Source organism: Phoenix dactylifera, unplaced genomic scaffold, assembly GCF_009389715.1.
Source record: "Phoenix dactylifera cultivar Barhee BC4 unplaced genomic scaffold, palm_55x_up_171113_PBpolish2nd_filt_p 000551F, whole genome shotgun sequence".
NCBI classification, from domain to species: Eukaryota; Viridiplantae; Streptophyta; class Magnoliopsida; order Arecales; family Arecaceae; genus Phoenix; species Phoenix dactylifera.
The window spans coordinates 41,391-66,166 of NW_024067959.1; the positions used below are offsets into that span (position 1 = coordinate 41,391).

At 50.0% G+C, this 24,776-nt stretch overlaps 1 protein-coding gene across 1 annotated transcript in view; it reads right to left on the reverse strand.

Annotated features, from left to right (window-relative positions):
* LOC120106511 (transcription factor GLABRA 3-like) overlaps positions 1-18,969 on the reverse strand; it is a 56,485-nt gene extending 37,516 nt beyond the window's left edge. The window contains 1 exon segment of the mRNA XM_039119438.1: positions 17,806-18,969. Coding sequence (XP_038975366.1) covers positions 17,806-17,933 — 128 coding nt within the window. The 5' untranslated portion in view covers positions 17,934-18,969.
* Positions 18,970-24,776: the final 5,807 nt, after the last annotated feature.

Consider the following 24,776-nt stretch of genomic DNA (forward strand, 5'->3'; position numbering starts at 1 on the left):
TTTCCGGTGAGTTTTCCCCATTCTTCTACTTAGGGCTCTCCATACTTTCCCCTCTTATACTAGTGTACTCCAGTCGCTCCGGTCTTTCCCCCCTTCCTGTCCCCGTTCTGACCGTAGGTTTATTGGCCATTAGGAATGGGCGAAGTGAGAGCAGACCAAATTAAGTCGGAGCTGGTCGCCACAGACTTAGACAGACTCGTGGCTCGGTACCACCTTCCCGAGGCCTGCAACGCCACGCTCCCGGGGCCTGAGGAGAGGATGTCCCATCCTCCTCCAGGGAAGATCGCCATCAATGAGGGCATTCTCCAGGCCGGGTTCCGCTTTCCCCCTTCGGACTTGGTCATGCAGGTGCTACGGGGTTTAAGAGTGGCACCGACGCAACTGGTGCCGAACTCGTGGCGGGCCCTGACGGTCTTCCAGGTTCTCTGCCGTATGCACGAGATCCCCGCCACCCTGAATGTTTTTTGGGAGTTCTACAGCCTGAGCGGCCACCCCCAGGACAAAGGGTGGTGGTGCTTCGCAGCGCGGCGAGGATGCGGCCTTGTCAAGGAGGCTCCTACCTCCATTCACAAATGGAAGGAGCGCTTCTTTTTTGTTGATGCAGATCCCTCTTGGGAAATCAGGGCGACCTGGGAGACCCCGATGAAGTCTCCGATCGGCCTATCGAGACTGTCAAGGGAGGAGTCCGATGGCTTGGCCGCCTTGAAGGGGTTGGTTGCCGAGGGCCAGCTCCCCCCGGTGGCCCGCCTTATTTCCGAGGATACTTTGGTGAATGTCGGTCTGAGCTCGGTCCCCACCGACCGTGAGTCCGCCACCGATTCTTTCTTGACTTTTTCCCTTCTTTCGTCCCGTTCTTTCCTTTGGTTTCTCCGTCTCCGACTATCCCGTCCTTTTTGCAGAGATCGACGACGTCATGCGGTCGGTGAAGACAAAGGCTGTTGGTAGGGCGTCCCTGCTGGAAGCAGCCCAGAGGAGGAAACGAGCTCTTCCGAGCGGGGCCCCACCGGCGAAGAAGTCCCGTAAGGAGGTGCCTCCGACGCCGACCGACGAGTCCGGGCCCACCGATCAGGGAGACGTCGTGGGCACGGACCGGCAGCTGACGCTGTATCAGCCCTCCGGTGGTAAGATTGCCGCTACTCCGGAGGTATCATCCGAGCCTGCCCGAGACGGACGGGTCGGGCGTGATCGGTCCCCGACCCGGCCTTCGACTCGGTCGGCTCCTGATGACTCGAGGAGGGACGCGCCGAGGCCCCGACCGAGCGGGACCCTATCAATTCCTGGGGTGACCCCCGCCCCGAGCGCGATCGGCCGGACTCTTCCCCAGGCGATGGATAGGGGTAAGGCTGCAGAACCACCGTCCGGCTCTGGGGAGAAATCGGGGTCTGCCTTCACTACCGATGGCGCCCGAAATCTCATCGAAACAGTGCTGCTGGAGAAGGACCGTCGGCGGGTCCGGGAGTTGGAGGTCTCTGACGTTGGGGCTGCCAGCTGTGTCTGTCTCATGTCGGTGAGTGTTCTTCTGGCCGCTTTTCACCATTTATTGGCTCTGTTGTTCTCCGCCTGACTCCCTTATTTTTCCTATTTCTTAGCTCGCCCAGTACATGATCCGTCTGGAGGAGTGCTACAAGGAACAGGCGGGGCTTCTGGCGAAGGCCGAGGACCGGCTGAAAGCGGTGGAAAAGGGAGGCCAGGCTGTGGCAGGCAGGACGACCGGGGACTTCGAGGCGAGGCTCCGGGAGGCCGAAGAGCGGGCACTCGGCTTTGCTGCCCTCGAGAAGCAACTGTTGGAGGCTCAGGAGCAGCTCAAGGTTGTCTCGGGTCTCGAGGGCGAGGTCAAGAAGGCGGATGAGCGGGCCGAGAAGCAGTCCCGGAAGGCTGCCGACTACCGGGAGAGGTGGGAGAAGGCCCAGCGGTCAGCCGACAACGCCCGCAACCGAACCCGGTCTCTTGAAGCTAAGCTGGGCGAATTGGAGTCGGCCTTGGAGAAGTCCCGTGCGAGCGATCAGAAGCTTCATTCGCGCCTGACGGAGGCTGAGGCTGCTCGCATTGCTGCCGAAGCGAAGCACAAGGAGGCTCGGGCTGAGCTGCTGAGGGTCTCCACCGAGGCGGAAGGCCGGATTGTGGCGAAGGTCTTGGAGGCGAAAGCCCAGATTATGGAGCGGGCAGAGGCGGCGCTGGCCGAGAGGAGTGCGGAAATCGGGCGTCAGGCGGTAGAGGCTTATCGCCAGTCCGCCGAGTTCGCTCATGATATGTCGGAGGCAGTACAGACCTATCGTCAGTCCGACGAGTTTGTCCGTGACGCGTCGGACGCGGGGGCCGAAGCCTTTGTCTTAGGCTTCGAGGAGGGCCTGGCAAGGGTGTCGGCTAAGTACCCCGAAGTTGACCTGAGCGAGATCTCCCTTCTCGACTCCTCTCCGGCGCCATTGCCTGTTGGTTCTCCTGCTGCTTCCCTACCTCCAGCGGACGAGCCCGACGTTCCCGACCCGGGAGTTCCTCCAAGCTGACCTCTTGTACCTTTCGTTGTCTTCTTTTTTTTGTATACCGGCGTTTTGCCAAATTGTATGGGCCTCGGCCCTGAAACAATGAAAATTAATGCAAGTTGAACGTTTCTTCATCTCGCCTTCGTCCTTCTTTTTCTTTTAACTCTCGGTAGCGTCTTGCTGACTCCTGGCTCCCGAAATTCTTCCGGCGCTAGGCCAGGCATCCGAGGGTTAGGCCTCAGGAAACTCTTCCGGCGCTAAGCCAGGCATCCGAGGGTTGGGCCTCAGGAAATTCTTCCGGCGCTAAGCCAGGCATCCGAGGGTTAGGCCTCAGGAAATTCTTCCGGCGCTAAGCCAGGCATCCGAGGGTTAGGCCTCAGGAAACTCTTCCGGCGCTAATCCAGGCATCCGAGGGTTAGGCCTCAGGAAACTCTTCCGGCGCTAAGCCAGGCATCCGAGGGTTAGGCATCAGAAAATTCTTCCGGCGCTAAGCCAGGCATCCGAGGGTTAGGCCTCAGGAAATTCTTCCGGCGCTAAGCCGGGCATCCGAGGGTTAGGCCTCAGGAAACTCTTCCGGCGCTAAGCCAGGCATCCGAGGGTTGGGCCTCAGGAAATTCTTCCGGCGCTATGCCGGGCATCCGAGGGTTAGGCCTCAGGAAATTCTTCCGGCGCTAAGCCGGGCATCCGAGGGTTAGGCCTCAGGAAACTCTTCTGGCGCTAAGCCAGGCATCCGAGGGTTGGGCCTCAGGAAATTCTTCCGGCGCTATGCCGGGCATCCGAGGGTTAGGCCTCAGGAAATTCCACTCGTTGGTCGACCAAGGCTGGCGCATGCCGAGGCAACTGGTCGGGGCTTCAGGCTAGTCTGCTCCCGGGATGGTCATCGGGTTAGCCTGGCATCCGAGGGCCGAGCCTCGGGACCTTCCACTCGTTGGTCGGCCAAGGCTGGCGCGAGCCGAGGCGACCGGTCGGGGCTTCAGGCTAGTCTGCTCCCGGGATGATCGTCGGGTTAGCCTGGCATCCGAGGGCCGTCAAGCCTCAGGAAATTCCGCTCGTTGGTCGGCCAAGGCTGGCGCAAGCCGAGGCGACCGGTCGGGGCTTCAGGCTAGTCTGCTCCCGGGATGATCGTCGGGTTAGCCTGGCATCCGAGGGTTGTCAAGCCTCGGGACATTCCGCTCGTTGGTCGGCCAAGGCTGGCGCAAGCCGAGGCGACCGGTCGGGGCTTCCGGCTAGTCTGCTCCCGGGATGATCATCGGGCTAGCCAGGCATCCGAGGGCCGAGCCTCGGGACATTCCACTCGTTGGTCGGCCAAGGCTGGCGCAAGCCGAGGCGACCGGTCGGGGCTTCCGGCTAGTCTGCTCCCGGGATGATCATCGGGCTAGCCAGGCATCCGAGGGCCGAGCCTCGGGACATTCCACTCGTTGGTCGGCCAAGGCTGGCGCAAGCCGAGGCGACCGGTCGGGGCTTCAGGCTAGTCTGCTCCCGGGATGACCGTCGGGTTAGCCTGGCATCCGAGGGCCGTCAAGCCTCAGAAAATTCCGCTCGTTGGTCGGCCAAGGCTGGCGCAAGCCGAGGCGACCGGTCGGGGCTTCAGGCTAGTCTGCTCCCGGGATGATCGTCGGGTTAGCCTGGCATCCGAGGGTTGTCAAGCCTCGGGACATTCCGCTCGTTGGTCGGCCAAGGCTGGCGCAAGCCGAGGCGACCGGTCGGGGCTTCAGGCTAGTCTGCTCCCGGGATGATCGTCGGGTTAGCCTGGCATCCGAGGGTTGTCAAGCCTCGGGACATTCCGCTCGTTGGTCGGCCAAGGCTGGCGCAAGCCGAGGCGACCGGTCGGGGCTTCCGGCTAGTCTGCTCCCGGGATGATCATCGGGCTAGCCAGGCATCCGAGGGCCGAGCCTCGGGACATTCCACTCGTTGGTCGGCCAAGGCTGGCGCAAGCCGAGGCGACCGGTCGGGGCTTCCGGCTAGTCTGCTCCCGGGATGATCATCGGGCTAGCCAGGCATCCGAGGGCCGAGCCTCGGGACATTCCACTCGTTGGTCGGCCAAGGCTGGCGCAAGCCGAGGCGACCGGTCGGGGCTTCAGGCTAGTCTGCTCCCGGGATGACCGTCGGGTTAGCCTGGCATCCGAGGGCCGTCAAGCCTCAGGAAATTCCGCTCGTTGGTCGGCCAAGGCTGGCGCAAGCCGAGGCGACCGGTCGGGGCTTCAGACTAGTCTGCTCCCGGGATGATCGTCGGGTTAGCCTGGCATCCGAGGGTTGTCAAGCCTCGGGACATTCCGCTCGTTGGTCGGCCAAGGCTGGCGCAAGCCGAGGCGACCGGTCGGGGCTTCAGGCTAGTCTGCTCCCGGGATGATCGTCGGGTTAGCCTGGCATCCGAGGGTTGTCAAGCCTCGGGACATTCCGCTCGTTGGTCGGCCAAGGCTGGCGCAAGCCGAGGCGACCGGTCGGGGCTTCCGGCTAGTCTGCTCCCGGGATGATCATCGGGCTAGCCAGGCATCCGAGGGCCGAGCCTCGGGACATTCCACTCGTTGGTCGGCCAAGGCTGGCGCAAGCCGAGGCGACCGGTCGGGGCTTCCGGCTAGTCTGCTCCCGGGATGATCATCGGGCTAGCCAGGCATCCGAGGGCCGAGCCTCGGGACATTCCACTCGTTGGTCGGCCAAGGCTGGCGCAAGCCGAGGCGACCGGTCGGGGCTTCCGGCTAGTCTGCTCCCGGGATGATCATCGGGCTAGCCAGGCATCCGAGGGCCGAACCTCGGGAAATTCCGCTCGCTGGTCGTGCTCTTGTCGCTCGCTGCCCGACGGGGTTTCTCCATGGCCAGCCGCGATCATGTTTCTCCTTTTCTCTAAGCGTTGCCTGGGGGAACACGAGAAGGGCATTAAACGCTAATTAATGCGTTACCTGGGAAATCGGATCGCCAGCTGCTGCTTGCGAGGAGTGTTAGTTGAGCGGCCGCGATACGCGGGTTCATCGAGGAGGATACGGCCTGGGCGCGAGCGGAGATATGTGGACCTAGGGGTACACGACACCCGGATTGTCCTGCGCAAAGAATGCGGTTTAAGGAGAATGACGCTTAGGAAATCGCGGGGAGATACGCCTCGGGAGCCGGAACGGCTCCGGTTTCAATGCGCCTGCATTTATTGGAGCCACCCGCATCGGAACGACCAGGGGGCCGCAGTTTGGCTATAAATACAGGTGCAGGTACGATGGAGTTTGCCAAGCCGGAGCTGTTCAGGTTGCCATGGATCGCGGACCTCCTCCTTGGCATATGACTGAGAGACTCCTGTTGAAGGAAAGGGGAGACGCTCCCCTTGCGACTTCAGCCAACTAGCCGTTTCATCTGGGATCAACAAGGAGGGTCTTCCCGGCGGAACTCCGCTCTAGGCGTTTCATCCGGGATCACATCTCCCCTCCTTGAAGTTCAGCCTCCCGATCGAGCTCTGCACCAGACGCTCAGTCCGGGACCGCGCCTCCATATGCTCTTCCCCCTCGTATTCCTTCTCTTTCCTACCACTGGGGAGGATGGGAATATCCTTTGGAGGCGGCGTTCCCCTGGGGGCAGCGGGAGCTTCTTCTGCGGCGGCTCCTCGTCTTTTTGGTGAGGTGCTGGATGGCGCCTCCGGTTAGAAGCACCCACTTCCGGTGGGATTGCAGCTGCTTTGGGTTGAGGGTTTGGGATCCTCGGTCCTCAGCTCTACGGATTCTCCACCTCTTCTTTGCTTTCTTTACTCCCTAATTCTCCTCTGGGAATTCCTTGTAATCACACGAGCACGCCATTGTAACCAGAAATTATTGAAATGAAAAGTGTTGCACCTTTTCAAATTGTCTTTCTGGCCTTGTTGTTCTACTGGTAATACATCCGCAGGTTAGCGGAATTCCAGCCCCTTGGAATTTCTCGGCCATCTAGGGCTTCCAACTGGTAGGAGCCAGGTCGGTTTACCCAACGAACTTTATACGGGCCTTCCCAATTCGGCGCTAGCTTCCCACCTTCCGTAGGTTGAGATGCCTTAGCTCGCCTCAGCACCAGATCTCCAATTCTGAAAAGCTTCGGTCGGACTTTGGAGTTGTAATATCGGGCCACCCTCCGCTGATACATTGCCATCCGAACCTGCGCCATTTTCCTTGCTTCTTCCAAGAGATCCAGGTTCCCTCGGAGTTGCTCCGAGTTGGCCTCGGGTCGGTGTGCGGCTACCCGAGGTGAGGGAAGTCCGAGCTCTACGGGGACAACGGCTTCCGTGCCATAGGTTAGGCTGAAAGGCGTCTCCCCGGTAGGAGTCCGATGCGTGGTCCGATACGCCCAAAGGACATTCTCGAGTTCCTCGACCCAAGCTTGCCCCGTCCGTCCGATCCGCGCTTTGATACCTTGGAGGATTGTCCGATTTGTGACCTCGGCCTCGCCGTTGGTTTGGGGATGCGACACGGACGTGAACCGATGTTCGATCCCGAACTCCTCGCAGAAGTCTCGGAAATGCTTGTTATCAAACTGTCGACCGTTATCCGAGATGAGGACCCGAGGTACCCCAAATCGGACAATGATGTTCTTCTTTACGAACTTCCGGACTTGCGCCTCCGTGATGGTGGCCAGTGGCTCTGCCTCCACCCACTTGGTGAAGTAGTCGATGGCGACAATCAAAAATTTCCGCTGGGCCGAAGCGATGGGGAATGGTCCGAGGATATCCATTCCCCACTGTGCAAAGGGCCAGGGGGCGGTGATTGGCGCCAAGGGAACAGAGGGGACTCTCTGGATGTTGGCGTGGCGCTGGCAGGCGTCGCATTTCCGTACGTGATCCTTTGAGTCTTCCAATAAGGTCGGCCAATAGTAGCCTTGCCTCATGATCTTATGTGCCAGGGACCTAGCCCCCAGGTGCGATCCGCAGATGCCTTCGTGGACTTCGCCGAGGGCGTAAGCCGCTTCCGAAGGGCGGAGGCACCTTAAGAGGGGGGCGGTGAACGAGGTCCGGTACAGCCTCCCTTCGTAGAGTACGTAGTGGGCGGACTTCATAACAAGTCGCCGAGCTTGATCTTCATCTTCGGGGAGGATCCCTTCGGCGAGGTAAGCTACAAGCGGGTCCATCCAAGATGGTTCCGGATCAATTGCCATTACCGCTTCAGCTTCGCCGATGCTCGGGGCATCTAGGGTCTCCAGGTATATCGCCCTTGACAAGTTGTGTGCCTCAGCGCCCACCAAGCGGGACAACCTGTCGGCCCTAGCATTTTCGCTCCTTGGGACCTGCTGAATGTCAATACTGCCGAGGTCGGGAATGAGTGCTTGCACCTTCCGGACGTAGCTCTGCATGGTCGGGCTCCGTGCCTCGAACTCCCCTCGAACCTGCCCGACCACCAGCTGGGAGTCGGTGAAGACCTTCAGACGCCGGATGCCGAGCTCCTTGGCGAGTTTGAGTCCCGTGACTAGGGCCTCGTACTCCGCCTCATTGTTGGTCACTGGAAATCCGAACCTCAAGGCATACTCGGCTATCACTCTATCGGGATTGGTAAGGACCAGCCCAGCCCCTCCACCTTCAGGGTTCGACGACCCGTCAATGTGGAGCGTCCAGATCGGGAGATCGAGGCTGGGTGTTTCCGGCGGCCTAGGTTCCGCCTCCTGCACAGTGCACTCAGCGAGAAAGTCCGCGAGCACCTGGGCCTTGATGGCGGGCCGGGGCTGGTAGCGGATGTCGAACTCACCAAGTTCTACTGCCCACTTCACCAGCCGTCCCGCATTCTCAGGATTGCTGAGGATCTGCCGCAGTGGTTGATCGGTCAAAAGGGTGACAGAATGAGCCTGGAAATAGGGGCGAAGCCTCCTGGTCGCAGTCAGCAGCGCGAAGGCGATCTTTTCAGCCTTCGTGTACCGCGTCTCGGCATCCCGGAGGACTCGGCTGGTGTAGTACACGGGCTTCTGAAGTTTTGCCTCTTCCCGAACCAGTACTGCGCTGACTGCGGTTGGGGAGACCGCCAGGTAAAGGTAGAGCATCTCCCCCTCTTGCGGCTTGGACAGCAGGGGAGGAGACGCCATGTACTCCTTGAGCTGGTCGAACGCCACTTGACATTCAGCCGTCCAGAGGAAGTCTTTCGGGCGCTTCAACACCTTGAAGAACGGTTGGCAGCGTTCGGCCGATTTTGCCACAAATCGTCCGAGCGCGGCGACCCTCCCAGCGAGCTCCTGAACCTCCTTCACTTTGGTCGGAGGGGACATATCTTGGATGGCCTTGATTTTGTCCGGGTTGGCCTCGATCCCCCGCTGGTTGACAATGAAGCCGAGGAACCTCCCGGCCGAAGCACCAAAGGCGCACTTCGCTGGGTTTAGCTTCATACGAAACTTCCGCAAGGTGGCGAAGGTCTCCTCCAGATCCGCAATGTGCTGATCCGCATGGCGGCTCTTTACCAGCATATCGTCCACGTACACCTCCATGTTCCGGCCGATCTGCTCCTTGAAGATTTTATTGACGAGGCGCTGGTAAGTAGCGCCAGCGTTCTTCAGACCGAAGGGCATTACCTTGTAACAGTACAGCCCCCTGTCTGTTATGAAGGCCGTTTTCTCCTCGTCCTGTGGAGCCATCATTATTTGGTTGTAGCCGGAGAAGGCGTCCATGAAAGACAGCAGCTGATATCCGGAAGTCGCGTCGACCAGTTGGTCTATTCGCGGAAGCGGAAAGCTATCCTTGGGGCACGCCTTGTTCAGGTCGGTGTAGTCGACGCACATCCTCCACTTCCCGCTCGCCTTCCGGACAAGTACGACGTTTGCCAGCCACTCGGGGTAGCTCACTTCCCTTATGAAACCTGCCTCCAAGAGTTTGTCTACCTCCTGGTCGACCACCCGGATCCGATCCGGGGCACAGTGTCTCTTCTTTTGCTTTACTGGTCGGTGGGTCGGGTCGACGTTGAGGGCGTGAGAAATGACCTCCGGGTCGATCCCAGGTACATCGGCCGCCGACCAGGCAAACACATCAGCATTGGCTCGGAGGAATTCCACTAATCGGAGCCGAGCTTCCAAGTCGAGGTTGGCACCGACCCGGACCGTGCGGTCCGGGCGGCCTTCTTCGAGGGGAACTTCGATTACGCCCTCGGCCGGCTCCCCGTGCCGCAAGGCCACTTCGTCTCTGGCGTCAAGGGACTCGACGCTTAGGGCCTCTATGGGCTTCTTCCCTTTGAGAGTTGCTAGGAAACACTGCCGTGCGGTTGGTTGGTCACCTCGGACCTCTCCAATCCCGGCCGCCGTGGGGAACCGCATGAGCAAATGGTAGGTAGAAACCACCGCGCGAAGGGCGTTCAGTCCGGGTCGTCCGAGGATAGCGTTGTAGGCCGAGGGGACACGGACGACCAAGAACCCGAGTCGCACCGTGGCTTCTGCGGGTGCAACGCCCGCAGTCACAGGCAGCTCAATGACACCTTCGGCCGAGATAGCGTCTCCAGTGAATCCTATGAGGGGGGTGGATGTTTTGTGCAACAATTGTCGGGACAAGCTCATCTTTTGGAAGGCCTCGTAATACAAAATATCAGCTGAGCTTCCACTATCCACAAGAACACGCCTTACATCATAGTTCGCCATAGTGAGAGAGATCACCATGGCGTCATCGTGGGGAGTCTGAACCCCCTTTACATCTTCATCACAAAAAGTGATTACATTTCCGACCCGCTGCCTCTTCGCGACGGCCACTCCTGATGCTTCCGCCGAGCCCCCTGCGTTCCTCACGGGCCGAGAGCAGCCCCCAGTGATGGTGTGGATCACTCCCGCAACGGGTCGATTCTGCTCCCGAGGCTCCTGAGGGGCCGGGTCGACCGGACGCGGGTCTGCCGGGGGACGTCGGTCGTTTACATATCGACCGAGACGCCCTCGGCGAATGAGAGCCTCGATCTCGTCCCGAAGCTGGAAGCAGTCTTCGGTATCGTGGCCGTGGTCTCGGTGGTACTCACAGTACGCCCGAGAAGGCCTCCTCCCAGGGATCTTCTTCATCTGCCTCGGGACCGGGAGGTCCTCCCGCCCCTTGACCTCCATGAGGATCTGGGCCCGGGGGGCCAGGAGTGGGGTGTACCGGTTGAAGCGTCGGTACGGAGAACGAGGGCGTATGGCGCCGTGGTTCCTTGCTGGTGACGGGCTTCTGCGCCGGCGTTGAGGCGTCGGGCTCCTCCTCTGGGGTGCCTCTTTTCGCCTTTTCTTTCCGGGCTTTAGAGGGGCCTCGGCGGCCTCCTTGTTCCGGTGGGAGGCTGCCTCCTCGGCGTCTGCATACTGGTTTGCCCGAGATAACAGCTCCGGGAAGCTCCGCGGCAGGCGTTTGTCCAGGGAGAAGGTGAGTCTGCCCTTCCGGAAGCCACGCTTCAGGGCTGAGAGAGCCACTTCCTGGCTCAGGTTCCGGACCTCCAGTGTAGCCTTGTTGAAGCGGGTGAGATAATCCCGCAGGCTTTCTCCCTCGTTTTGCCGGACATCAAAGAGGGAGTCGGAGACCAGTCGCCGCCTGCTACTGACGGCGAAATGGCTGATGAAGAAGTGGGTGAACTGGTCGAAGGACTGGATGGAGTTAGCCTCCAGGCCGGCGAACCATGCCCTTGCCGGGCCACGGAGGGTCGCCGGGAAGGCCTTGCAGAGGAGCGGATCCGATGCTCCATGGAGGAGCATAAGAGTCCTGAAACTCTCCACGTGGTCCCGCGGGTCCGCCGCCCCGTCGTAGGGTTCGATCGCCGGCATTTTGAACCCCGGCGGGTTCGGGGTCCGCAGGATCCTCGAGGCAAGCGCCGGCTGGGAGGAGATCTCCAAGTCAGCGAAGGGATCTTTGGAGTGGCCCTTCAGGACCTGGAGTTGTCTGTGGAGATCGTCCACCCGCCGGTCCAGGGAGCGCGACCGGTGGGTGGGGGACAAGGAGCGGCGCGAGGGGGACCGACTGGAGTGCGGGCCCCTCGAGGACTGGGGTGTCTGAGAACGTGCCCGGGTCCGCCTCTCGTACCCCGCACAGCTCCGATGAGAAGGTCCTGGCAGAATGGACCGCACTCGAGAATCCTCCTCGCGCCGGCGCTCCTCTCCATGGGAGAGGAAGGAGCGCGGGTTGTGACGAAGAGGCGAGTGCTCGGGGGGCAGCGGCTCCTGAGCCCGTTGCGGCACCCGAGAGATCACGCCCTGCAGATTCTGCACTGCCTCCGCGAGGGTGCGAACCTGCTGGGCTAGCTGGTCGAACTGGGTAGCTTCGACCGTCTGAATGGGAGAAGGGGCGGTGGAGTGCTGCTGAGAGTGCGTTGGGGACGCAGCAGCCTCTCGGCCGGAGGCGCGAGAGGCTCCGCGACCGGAAGCATTGGAAGCTCCACGACCACCTCGCCGTGCCATTACGATCGTTCTAAGATTCGGGCCCCTCCTTCTAGCGCCAACTGTTGGTGGTGGTCCAAACCGAGAACGATTGGCACTGCGGTGTGAACGGGGTTCCGTCTGAGTTGTCTTGGTTGGTGTTGGTTGCGCTCCACCTTCCGCCAAGAAACCTGCAAACAAGCCTTGCACCACCATCAGGGTGGTGATGGCCCTCCGACGGTCAAGTCAGAGGAGATTGGAGGAGGAGGAGAGGTGATAATCGCAAGTAAGAGAGTGCTCTGGGAGATATTGCTCACCTCCCCCCCTTTCTTCCCCCAGCCGCATATATACCTGACCGGGGGGTCTCTCAGGGGGGTTCGTTATCGTGGGGCACGATGGTGTGGCCACTGACATGGCCGTTACAGGGCGTCGTGGAGCAGCACCGGGTACGGCCACGTCAGGGCATAGTGGGGCTCCGCTTTGTACGGCTGATGCAGGAGATCGTGGAGCAGCATCGGATACAGCCGTTGCAGGGAGTAGTGGAGCAGGAGGCCGCGGCGTGCCTCTGGGGAATAGCCTGTCGTTATCAGGAGATCTCCGACTCGGGGTCGGAGCGCTGGATCAAGGGGCAGCCGACTCGGGGTCGGGCTGCGGAGCCGAGGATGTCCGACTCGGGGTCGGATTGCTGGATCAAAGGGCAGCCGACTCGGGGTCGGGCTGCGGAGCCGAGGATGTCCGACTCGGGGTCGGATTGCTGGATCAAAGGGCAGCCGACTCGGGGTCGGGCTGCGGAGCCGAGGATGTCCGACTCGGGGTCGGATTGCTGGATCAAAGGGCAGCCGTAGTCTTCCTGGGCGCGCGTGCCGGTCACGTGGGGCATGGCGGCTTATTTCCCCCGTAACATTATGATTATAGCAAACAAATGAAAATTAGGAATTGAGATTTTTTTTGAAGGTAAATGTTGGAATTCTGAACGTGTGTCAGTATTTTTAGCATAACATTTTATTGAAATATAAAATTAATATAATTCTTAATTATATAGAAAGAAGACTTATTTATCTAAACTTTTATATTTAATATATTTTTAAATTTGAACGTTAGCTATGAGTAATAAGGTTTGCAATCTATCTATCTGTAGCTGTAATTCAGGTTGACATATGTTTACTCTTTTAGCTGTAACTTTTTAATTAAATATCCTTTTAAGATGATTATTATCAAGTTAGAAAGATAATGTAAAGGGCTACACCTACAACTTTGTCTCCAGCCACTAAGTCAAATTCAGCATTTTTATTTGTTAAAAAGGTGCTACAAAGTAAAAAACCAAATCTGACCCGAATCTACCTACATTAAATGTGTTGAAAAAGGGTTTCAAATGCTTCAAATTGTCTCAAATGGGAAAATGGCTTCTCAAGCTTATAAAAGAAGGTTCATACCTCATATTGCAGCAAGGGAGAGAGTTCTATAAAGGATTGAAGAGAAATCAAGAGAGTATTGTGCTTACAAGTAGAAAGCCTTCCTTGTTGAGAAATTGAGTGTGGTGCTTTCATTCTTGTTATTTTGATTAAATATTATAAGAAAGTTGTTCAACTCTTATTAGCTTGAGTGATAGAAAGAATTGCTTGGAAGGATTGTACTCTAGATAAACAAAAAAATATTTGAGAGAGTAGATCAACCAAGGGTTAGCTCGGATATCACCAAGTGTAAATGTTGCTTACACCCGGAAGTCAAGCAGTTTGTAAAGCTTTGGATAAGCATAGTGGATTAAATCTCGGAAAGAAGTTCCGAAGAGTGGATGTAGGCTCACAAGAAGACCGAACCACTATAAATCGTCACATATTATTTTTCTTTCCTTTACTATTTATTTTTTCATACTTAGTTGCATATTTGTGATTATTACTTACTATACTTAGTGCATCTAGTTTATTTCATTAGATTTAAAAATGTAAGGAGATTTGATTTTATTTTTGCAAAATTTTATAAAACCCAATTCACCCCTCTCCCCTCTTGGGTTTGCCACTCTGGGCCAACAAAAATGATTTATGTTTATAATATATGTTATTTTCTTTAAATGATGTATTATTATAAAAAAAATGTATGCTTGATTCGATAAGATAGTGTAAGTTTTACTTGCTGGGTTGTATAGCTCATATCTCTTTTTATTTTCTCTTTTCAGATGAATAGAGTCTATAGGAATGAAGGATGGTCCAAGTTTAGAGTTTGCACTAGTAAGCATGGCGATTATGTAATAAAAAAAATTAGTATTTTAATTAACATAAATTTGTACTTAGTGATTTCTTGAATTTTGAGAATTATGGGTTTTGGTATTTTTATTTGGAATGCATAGGTGTTTGCTTTGATCCGGCAGGATGCTAGTGCAAGTGATTAAGTAGTGATAGGTACCATTCTAGACAACTTGATAGATGCTCAGGTGCTATTTAATTGTGATTCTTCTTATTTCTTTGCATCTCCCAAGTTTCCTACCTCTTCAAACTACATATCTAAAGAATTGTGTAAACCACTAACTGCTGCCATTTCTCTTAAAAAAGTTATTCTTACATATGTTTTATTTAAGAATTGCATCACTCAGATGAGGAAACAAGGGTTAATACAAACCGTTCTAGATGGAAGTAGCACGGCGGAAGCGTGGTGGAATGTTAGACGAAGACTAAGTATCCTTATTTGTTTAAGCATTAAGTTACAATAAGTTTCAAGGATAAAACTCTTTTTAGGGGTGAAGAATCTGAGGGCCTGGGCCCGGTCAACTTGATCGGCCCAAGGTTGGCCTAAAAGGGGCTGGCTACGCTACTCAAATGGAGTCTTCCTCCCCTCTGATGAGTTGTGCCGAAAATCGGAGTCCTAGGGTCGCCAGGACCCTAGGGCTCCTCTAAAGAAAGGAAGCCCTCCGGCAACCTTAGGGCTCATCTATAAAAAGAAAGCCTTCTCCCTCCAAAGCTCTCGATCTTGAGCAATCCTCCCCCTCTGTCTTTCTTCCACTTTTTTTTTTTGTTGGAGTTCATGATTGCCCGTTCTTGTTCCTACCAAAAATTGGAGCTTCCGAGATTGCCGGAGCCAAAGTAACACCCGGCCTTCTTCCCCTATTCTTTTTCTTCATCTCATGACTTGAATCCATTGTCGTTGTCGAGAAATTGGCCAAAAATCGTCTGAAAAAGGGAGGCCTTTGTTCTACCCCATTTTGCCTTCTTCTCCCTTTTGTCGGCCATTAATGTCGTCGCTTCTTGGTACTGAACCTCTAGTTGAGTCCCATGACCTCCCTACCTTATCCTCTAGCAAAACCATGGCCTCCAATGGGTGGCCAATAATCAAAATCAAAGAAAAGGCTTTGGTTCCCCTATTTTTCATGCCTTTTCTTTGGATTTCGCATCAGTCGGCCTCCGCTGCCGGTTGTCCACCACCTCCGGCCACCGGTCACATCCCCTAGCATGACCTCCGATGATCCTAGCCTCTCTTTCATCATTTTTCTCTTAAGTTTCTTTCTCTAGTTTCTCTCTTCTATTTCTCTCTCTACTTTTCTTCTTTCTCTCTTCTCTCTCTTTCTCACTCTAGTAGGCTTATTGACCACCGGTGCAAGGATCCCATCAACCTATATTATGGATCTAAGTGACTCCCAGGCCCTGAAATACCGTGGTGCTCGGATAGCCTAGCGGACCGACCACCCTGGCCTTGCAGAGTAGAAACTCACTAATGATGATCCGTGTCTATCGATTTTGGCCCTGACTGAGTTCGTGCCCCATGGTTCATTAATCGGATTGCTTAAATCTGATCCACCTGGAACCACCGCATGCCTAGTCAAACATCCCCTTTTCTTGTTATTTTAATAATATTAAAGTTATTGAATAGAAATTAATTTTTTTTGAATATTTTAAATAGGTTTGCCAAATTTATCTAGTGAAATTTAAGGATCTAAGACGAAAGAGGTAAGTAGATCTTACACTCCTTGTTATTTTTTAAATTATTATTTTTTATGCTTATAATTTTGTTAGTAAAGATATCATATTTTTTTAAAAAATAATGAATCAGCATATGTGTTATGAAAATCATGCTTTATTATGGAAAGTAGTTTCATAAATATTTTCTATGAAAATTGTATGTTTACGAATCACATATTTTAGAGTGCTGTATAATCTTTTCCATTTACTTATGTGTATATTTTAAGAAAAAGATATAAATATTTCAAAGGCTTTTAAATATATATGTATGATCCCTAGAATTGAGAAAGATCGATATCCAGAGCTAGTATTTGTACGAACACAGGCCCCACCAATATATATAAAGTTGACATACGAAACATGATACTCTGTCGATTACAAATATAGGCCTTGTCACAAGTATAAAATGATCTTAGCACGAATATCTGTGAGCAATATTTTGAACTATAATGTGCTAAATGGTAGAAGAATGATTTATGAATTTATTTGTAATATGAACTTGGAACTATGTTTATGAAATATGGATGAATTGTTCACAATAAAATATTACACTATAAAATACTTTATTTTTGCAATATCTATTATTTTTTAAAATAATGCATTATCATGAAAAAACCTATGCTTGATTTGGTAACATAGTATAAATTTTACTTACTGAGCTATGTAGATCATATTTCTTTTTTTTCACTTTCCAAACGAATAGGATCACTAAGAATGAAAGATGATTCAGGCTTGGAGTTCACGTTTGCAAGCTTAGCAATTTTATAGAAAAAATTTAATAGTTTAATTGACTATAAATTTGTAGTTAGTAATTTTCTAAATTTTGAGGATTATGGATTTTGGTACTTATATTTGGATTTCCACGTTTGGAACCAGTGTTAGCTTTGTTATTTAATGGATGATGAACTTAGACTCTTTAATTATATTTCGATTATGATGGATTTGGAAGATAAATATAATTATTGGCTCGTATTATCGTGGGTGGTATCCTTCGATCGTATGGTCATGTTATGTCCCGAATTTGGGGCATGATAGAGAAAGAGAAGAAGAGAGAGAAAGAAAGGGAGAGTTTTCTCTTTCTTCTCTCTCCTATTTTTTTTCTACTTTTCCCTTCTTTGATAAAACATGGGAAGAGGAAGAGGAAGAGGAAGAGGAGAAAGGAAGTGGTGGTAGTGGTCCGACACAGTGGCAACAGGCAGCGGTGATGGGCAGCAGAGAGCAGCAGCAGCGGCCACCGACCGGCTAAAATCAACCCAAAAATAAGGCCGAATAGGGGGTTCTTGGCTCGGTTGTTTTCGGGTCCCAACCCGCGTATCAGTGGCTGGCCGTGGAGATGACCGGAAGAAAGAGAAAAGAGAAAAAATGGATGGAAATAGGGGTCAACAATCATGATGGAAATCCTGTGGTTTTTCACCAAAATAAAGCGGCAACCATGGTCTTATACATAGATGTGTAGAGGAGAGGGAGAATCCATAGGTGGCGGTGCTTTCATTGTCTCCAGCGAGCAGCGGTGAAGGCTTGCACAAGAACCAGATGTGGCATAAAGTGGGAGTTCGACTCCAGCCGGATGTTGGACGAAGAAGAAGACTCACATCAGGAGACTTCCTCTTTCTTTTTTCCTTTGAACAACCTAGGACCTCCCTAAAAGAGCTGGCCAAAAAATATTACTTAGATTTCTTGACTTGATATAAGTATGTAAGATCTATCTAGTGTATAGTCGATGTGGGACTAAACACATGTCCGCACGTGCGGACCCTCATATGCACAGTAAATGAAATTGGCTCATTGTTCAACAAAGATATTTTTTTGTCAGCAATATCTCCTTAAAACCAACTTTTTACATACCACAATAAATAAATAAATAAATAAATAGACAAATGAAAACTACTGATACCATTTTCAATCGATAAACTGCAGCATAAATGCCAGAGATGTGGCTAATTTCAACTTAGTGTTTGTTTTCTAGGAGAGCAAACACAGACTGAAAACACAACCAGACAGTAAAAGAAAGGGATAAGTTTGAAAACTAGAAAAACAGAATACTTACCCACAAAAAGAAAGAAAGAAACAAAGAGAAGAATGAAAAATTGAATTTTGAAGGCCTTCCATACCCTTGTTGTCTTGTTGAGATAGACCAAAAGATTGCATAGCTCCACCGTATGTTCCTAACAGTAGTTGCAAGCTGCTTCCTCCGGTGCTTCTCAGGCATCTCTTCCGGGATTTGGGCGCCCGTCGCCATTGCTCGACATATAACCTAGATCACTACTCAGAACTCACAAGAAATCCCACCCACTCTCACCTTATTGCACCAGTAGAAGCATTCTGATATTTCCAAATAAGAGGCCCTAAGAATTTTCATCACATTTATTACTATTCTGGTAGGAGAGAGGAAGCTAAGCCCTCCAAAGATGACATGTCGATTCTGTTTTCTCTAGCAGAAGAAGGGGAGGAAAGCAAGAGTTTTGTGTCCTATTGCTCGTCTTCCACCCAATAACATAAGAAGGCGGTCTCGGATATGTGCTTTTGGGGTTTATTTCTTGTTCATCTACAATCTAAGAAACCTTTTGGAGTGAGGAAGTATAAACAAGTGTCGGACTACGAAGTCCAATGGAGAGGGCAGAAGCTGGTAGCTTAATGGACAGATCCCATTGCTGAGAAAATCTAGAGCGTAGAGAATGCTGGGTGCTTCTTTTTCAGACAAAACGGGGAGTCTCTGTCCCACGAAAGTGGAGAATTTGCTAGCCACTTTTTCTTCTAGGAATATTAAGAAGACACCCTTCTCTTCCTCGTAAAATAGTCTGGCTCAAAGATTTGAATAAAAAACTTGGACACAAACAAAGTAGAGTGACAACATAAAATAGTCTACCACAAGGATTCAAGAAAAAGAAATTATAGAAAACAGGTTCCGGAACTTGGGAAGGAGCTTGGAACACTAAACTAGCAGGAGAATGATAAATTTGTTGGTTCTGAATAGCAGTTCAAGACCCAATGTTGGACTGGCTTGGTACTTTTGCTTGTAAAACTGGAAGACCTCTCTCTCTCTCTCTCTCTCTCTCTCTCTCTCTGTGTGTGTGTGTGTGTGTGTGAACAAAAAGAGAAACCAAGGCTCACACCACGGCTTTCATTACAGAGGAAGGGCATGGGAAGAAGAAATGAACAATTCAGTAGTGTTGGGGCGCATAGACAAGAAATTCAGGTCATACTATTCTAAGATGTTGTCTGGTACAAGACAAAGCTAAGCCTTAGTACCCTCTCTCTCTCTCTCTCTCTCTCTCTCTCTCTCTCTCTCTCACACACACACACACTGGCCTCTTTCCCATTTTGGAATGAGTCTCTTATTTATCTGTAACAACCCAGGATCTCACCCAAAATGGCTAGCCGGAAGGTATTGTTTGGGTTCCTTGATCCTGTATAAGTACCCAAGATCTACCCAACGAATAACCGATATGGGACTAAATACACGCCCGCACGGGTCCTCACATACTCCCTCCGTTCAAGTCCTGACGTCCTCGTCAGGCTAAGGGTTCAAATCCATTCAAATCTAATCACAAACACCACGATCGGTCCGTAGTCAACCCCAATGGATCCGTGCTGCAGTGTCCCCTAGTCCACATAAGTTATGGGCCGGGTCCGCTCTGATACCATTTGTAACAACCTAGGATCTCATCCAAAATGGCTAGCCGGAAGGTATTGTTTGGGTTCCTTGATCCTGTATAAATACCCAAGATCTATCCAGCGAATAACCGATGTGGGACTAAACACACGCTCGCACGGATCCTCACATTATCAACCTTTGCAAACGCCATGGTTGAGCTGAAGCAAGCTACAGAAGCAGGCATTGATAGCTTGATGGCCTTGGGACCTAAAGCATGACTACAAGAGGAAAGCTTTTCCACTACCTTTTTCTTTTCCTTCCTCCCTGGCAATGCGGAAAAGGCCAAGGGACAGTAATGGGAGAGCGGCCAAGATACAAAACTTGTCGGTTGTCCCAGTCCAGTGGTCCCCAAATTTCATCTGGTAGTCTAATAATTTTTAAAGCAGATCGCAGAAGAGCCATAAGATTGAGGTATTTCTTGGCGCACGTTTTCAATTTAGACAGCAGAGAAAATTCAATATCGAAGGCGCCGTATTCTTTCGCTTTTGGCCATAAAAAATAAAAAATAATTAAAAAAAAGTTAAATAGTGCCTGAAGCGAAAACATTTTAAACAAAAGAAAAACTGTTCTCTCCCCACTTTTTTAAACAAAAATCTCTTTCTCGCAACCTAATCAAGAAACAAGAGAGAATGTTAAAAGCATGGGAAAGTGGGTTTTCCCACCAGAAAAAATACTTGGATATCTTGCATATACCTCCTTTAGTAGAAATGTATCATACTAACCATCTCCTTGTTTTCCTTTTCTTTTTTTTTTTCGGTACAAATCTCCTTATTTTCTTTGATTGGCAATTTTGGTTGCAATATGGGGGGTTACTGTTGACAAATATCCTTGAAGCTTCCCATCCTTGATTGCAAATAAAGTTATCAAAAAAATTTACTTGTGAATTAACTAGGACTTTTGTGTCAACCTAACTCCTTGCCATCAGTTTCATTTTTCTACACTTCATTAATGTTGAATCTTGATGGGGGGCAATGAATCATCCAGCCCTCAACAAAAGAGCCACCCAATTTCGGTCCAACAGACACCAATACCGATCGGACGTATCCTCGGTCCGGCCCAGAATCAGCCTGATCTCGGACTTCGCCGAAAATTCCTTCGACCTCAGATATTCGTCGACCTGCCCCAGCCAAGCTCGGGGCGCCTTCCTCATTCGCCAACCCGCCCCGGTCAAGCTCGGGGCGCCTTCGTTATTCGCCAACGCGCCCCGGCCAAGTTCGGGACACCTTCTCCGATTATACGCCCCGACCTCCAAGCTCGGGGCACTTCGCCGGGCACACCTCGGCACCCGTCAAGCCGACCTAGCCAAAAACACGATACAGCCCCTCAACGAGTCCGGCCTTACCGACGGCCGCACTCATGTGTGTGCCCATGCCTTCCTGCATGGTCGTACATTGCGACGCCACCACGACGTACTACTCCGGGTATACCCTGCTAACGCCTTCCCGTTTCCAAGAACGGACTCCGCCGAGAGCCACTATCAAGCTCTAGTTGCGCGCCAATCCCTCTCATGATGGAAATACGCTATATCCTACCACGGCTGTCAACGCCTTACCGTTCCCAAGAACGGACTCCACCGCGCGCTACAGTCAGGCTCAGGCTGCGCGCCACTCCCACTCATGATGGGAATGGGCCATACGTCCGCCACCTAAGCACTCCTATCGGGACTATAAAGGACCCCAACAGGTAACGCCTAAAGGACTCTTAGCTGGACCTAAAAAGCTCCACTCTAGCTTGAGCGTCGGAGGGCCCTCACCGGAGACACCAGTGAGGTTTTGTGCAGGTACACCGTCGGTCGCAGGAGGTGACTCTCTCCGTCTTCTTCCGCAATCCAGCAGCTTCTCCAACTCCTCCGGCGTGGTCACCCTCGGGCCAGATTTGAACCACAACAAATCTCACCCTTAATATTGTTAGAGAAATCATCTTCCTTATCATACAAGCTTCAAATTTTGTTGTATGCTTTAAGTCATTCTAATGTTTTGGCTATTCACAAGATATGGAAGCATTTGGTGGCCCAAACAGGATCAAGACAGTAATCTAAGATCACCGGTGATCCTCATCTTATAGATATTTGATCCCTAGTGATCTAAGATCACCACACTTGCTATATCATGGTTCAATGTTTAAAGATTTTCAAGTATCTATGAGTAACCTGTTTGGTATGGCATGGAAATCCAAGACCACTAGCCATATGATACTAAAAATACCCCAGATATATGCCAGGAGAATTTTTTATATGCCTTCTCAATTCTCATGAATTAAGAATGTAAATACTCTTGATATGCCAGGAAGGATAAATAAATTGTTACTTACTCAATCCAAATGCAATATATATTTGACTTGGGTTAAGAAATTGAACCAAGGCCTAATATACATTTACATTTGCGTTGGATTGATTCAGTTTAAGGATTTATATTATCAATCCATGAGATATTTTCAGTCAAATCGGTTTAAGAATAATACAAAGAGATTATAAGAAACATATGATTTGATTGGCAGCCATATATAAATCTTAGTCAACAATATAAAATGATAATTAACTATATAAAAATTATTACAACAAGTGAATAAAATTACTAGATTCAAGAAAGATTAGAAAATATATTTTATTAGTTTTGGATTAGTCTGGGTTGGTTCCAGTTTATTTCGGAATACTTAGTGATCCAAATTCTGCTTATATACAAAATAGGTCATATTTTTAAATCCAAGTTCAATCCAAGTATCTCCATTTTCATACGATCAGGTTGTTTTTAAATTAGTTTTAGTTCAGAAATGGATCAAACCAATCCATTTCGAGTACTAAATATAAATATCTCATTTTAGCCAATATTTTGAATTATCAATTTATATTAGCTGAGATAACAAAGATGCGGTTGTTTTAAAATATTGTATTCGTGCTTGATACCGTTAGTACGAATTGGTACTTTGCCGAGATAAAAAATTTATCTTACTACATGCTTTCCGACCATGCTATCAAGCAATCATAGCTTTCCATTGGTAAAAGGTTAAGAAAAAAAATCGCTTGCTCCTCGTCTCACAGCCAGTTACTCCACCTTTGAGCTATGGTGTACCATCAAAGCATTTTAGAATGTATTTTTTTAGCATCTTTTAGTTTAGATTAAGGACATCTCCCATGAGTGCAACATTCCGGCGATCTAATCAATAATGACGTCCGCTTTTATGAATTTCCATTGATCCCTTTGACAAAATTGGGAGGCTATTTATATCAAGTGAAGAAAAGAAGGATGAAATTATTAAAAGCAGCGGAAAGTGAGAGGCAACAGTGAAGAGTAGAAGCTTGTCCCTTCTCTCTCTCTCTCTCTCTCTCTCTCTCTCTCTCTCTCTCTCCCCCCCCCCCCCCCATTCTTGCACATTATTTTACCCCATTATTATTTTACAACTCAAATAGCCTCCTTGCTTATGAGTTTCGGCAGAGTTAGTAGGGAGTCAAAACAGCCCCCGTCCTACGTTTGTATAGAGAGACTCCATTGTGTAGAGTCTCTTGCGAAAGACCGTGGCAAGTATGGAAGATATTTTGACCCCAAGATCACCATGCTAGGGTGATCTTAGATATTCATCCTCAAAAAAGGATTTTCCGTCACCAAAGTAGATGGTGATTTAAAAAATGAGGATGATTTGGAATGACTGCCATGTAGGATTATTAGGATGTAACCAAATATAATGATCTTATTACCTCCACTAGGATCACCTTGGATCCTGAGTATATCATCCCTTGATAATAAAAAATGAGAGCAAGCCTGTGGATGTAATTTTGAAAATTAAGCATGGTCACAAAATTTTCTCTCTAGCCTTGACCTCGCTCTTACACAAATAGGATTCTTCAAGGAAGGATAAACACATTGCATTACAAATTTGCGCACTTGATGAATTACACAGTCAGTTAATTTTTTGTAAAGATTAGGTTAGGAGAGTCTCATATACAATTTTTTTTTCTTTTAACTAGATTCATTTGCAAATATCATTTTTAAAATACCAACAAGTTGCAAAATGTTTCACAAAATTCAATGGATGCGCGGAGTTCTACTACCACATAACCGTTGATTTGATGCTAGAATTAATAGCTAGAACCCCCTTCTACAAGGACTTGGGATCTTATTGTTAAAATCTGCAATCCATTTAAATTATCACTGTTAAGAATTCTTTCTCATCTTAGATGTGCATGAACTTATGATCAATATCGAATAACATCAAGGGTACCAACAGGTTCAATTGGTAAGGTCACTTAATGTTGATTCCAGCCCTTACTCAATTTTAAGGAGGCTTCCCTCATCCTAATTCTCTGAAAAAGCGTATGAACAATATTTATGATTTATCTTTTTATATGGCTTTCCTTTTCCCTTTTTAGATAAGCATCCTTTGATATAGCTTTTCGGTCCACAATATTTAAAAAAAAGGAGCTTTTGCATAGGAGACACGTACTCATATATTCTGAAGACCAATAAAGAATAACAAGAGCAAACTATTTACTTAGTTAAAGTGTTGCATTTTCTCTTGAAATTTTATTTTAGTTCATATTTTGCTGGGTTTCGCCAATGAAACCTACACTCATCATATGGGGACATTTGCGTACTTAGGAATGGACGTCAGCCATGTTAACCCATACGGGCATCTTGGAGACCACCATGTTCTGGATTTGTCCACCTCCATAAAAAAGTAAGCAAATAGAGAGGCTTTGTTACCCACATTGCTGAGTGGTTGGTACCTTCTCTTTGGAGACGGTTGCTGCAGCTAGCTAGTTCAAGGCTTAGGAAGAGCACAATGTGAGAACATGCACGAGAAAGATATATTCAGAGAAAGTTTAGTCTGAGATAGCATGAGAGCCAAGGATTGCATCAATTTCCTGTCTAATTTTATTGTTGCTTGCTGACCTTTTTACCAGCCCAGCAATATGCATGCATTCAACCGAGTAGCTCAATAATAAAAAATATATTTAAAGAAGAAAACACCACTGGTGTTTAAATCAAATAAATTTCAAATGCTCATGCACAGAAAGTTCAACTTTACAAGGGACAACTAGTACCAGGGTACCCTAGATGATCCCTTTTCAATAGTTTGCAGATAAACTATCATCTTTTTTGGCTCAGATCTGTTGTTCAAAATCCGAAAGCATAGAATCCTTTAGAAGGTCCTGAATCTGTGCGAAATTCCTTGGGGTTTACCTTAATATTCCTTAGCTAATGATGTTTCGTCAAAATAAATGTTCATGAACTCAACGTCAGTAGTCAAGCGACGATGTACTTAGTCTGCCAACTTGTTATGTACGTTAGGATATCACCGTGCTTAAAAATTTCTATCTTCAAAGAAATATCTTGTGATTCATGCGACTACCATCATTTTCAACTTTGTGACCCTTGGAAGGTAAATTTCGTAATCTTTACGACATGGTCCAATCAAAACGCGTTACGACAT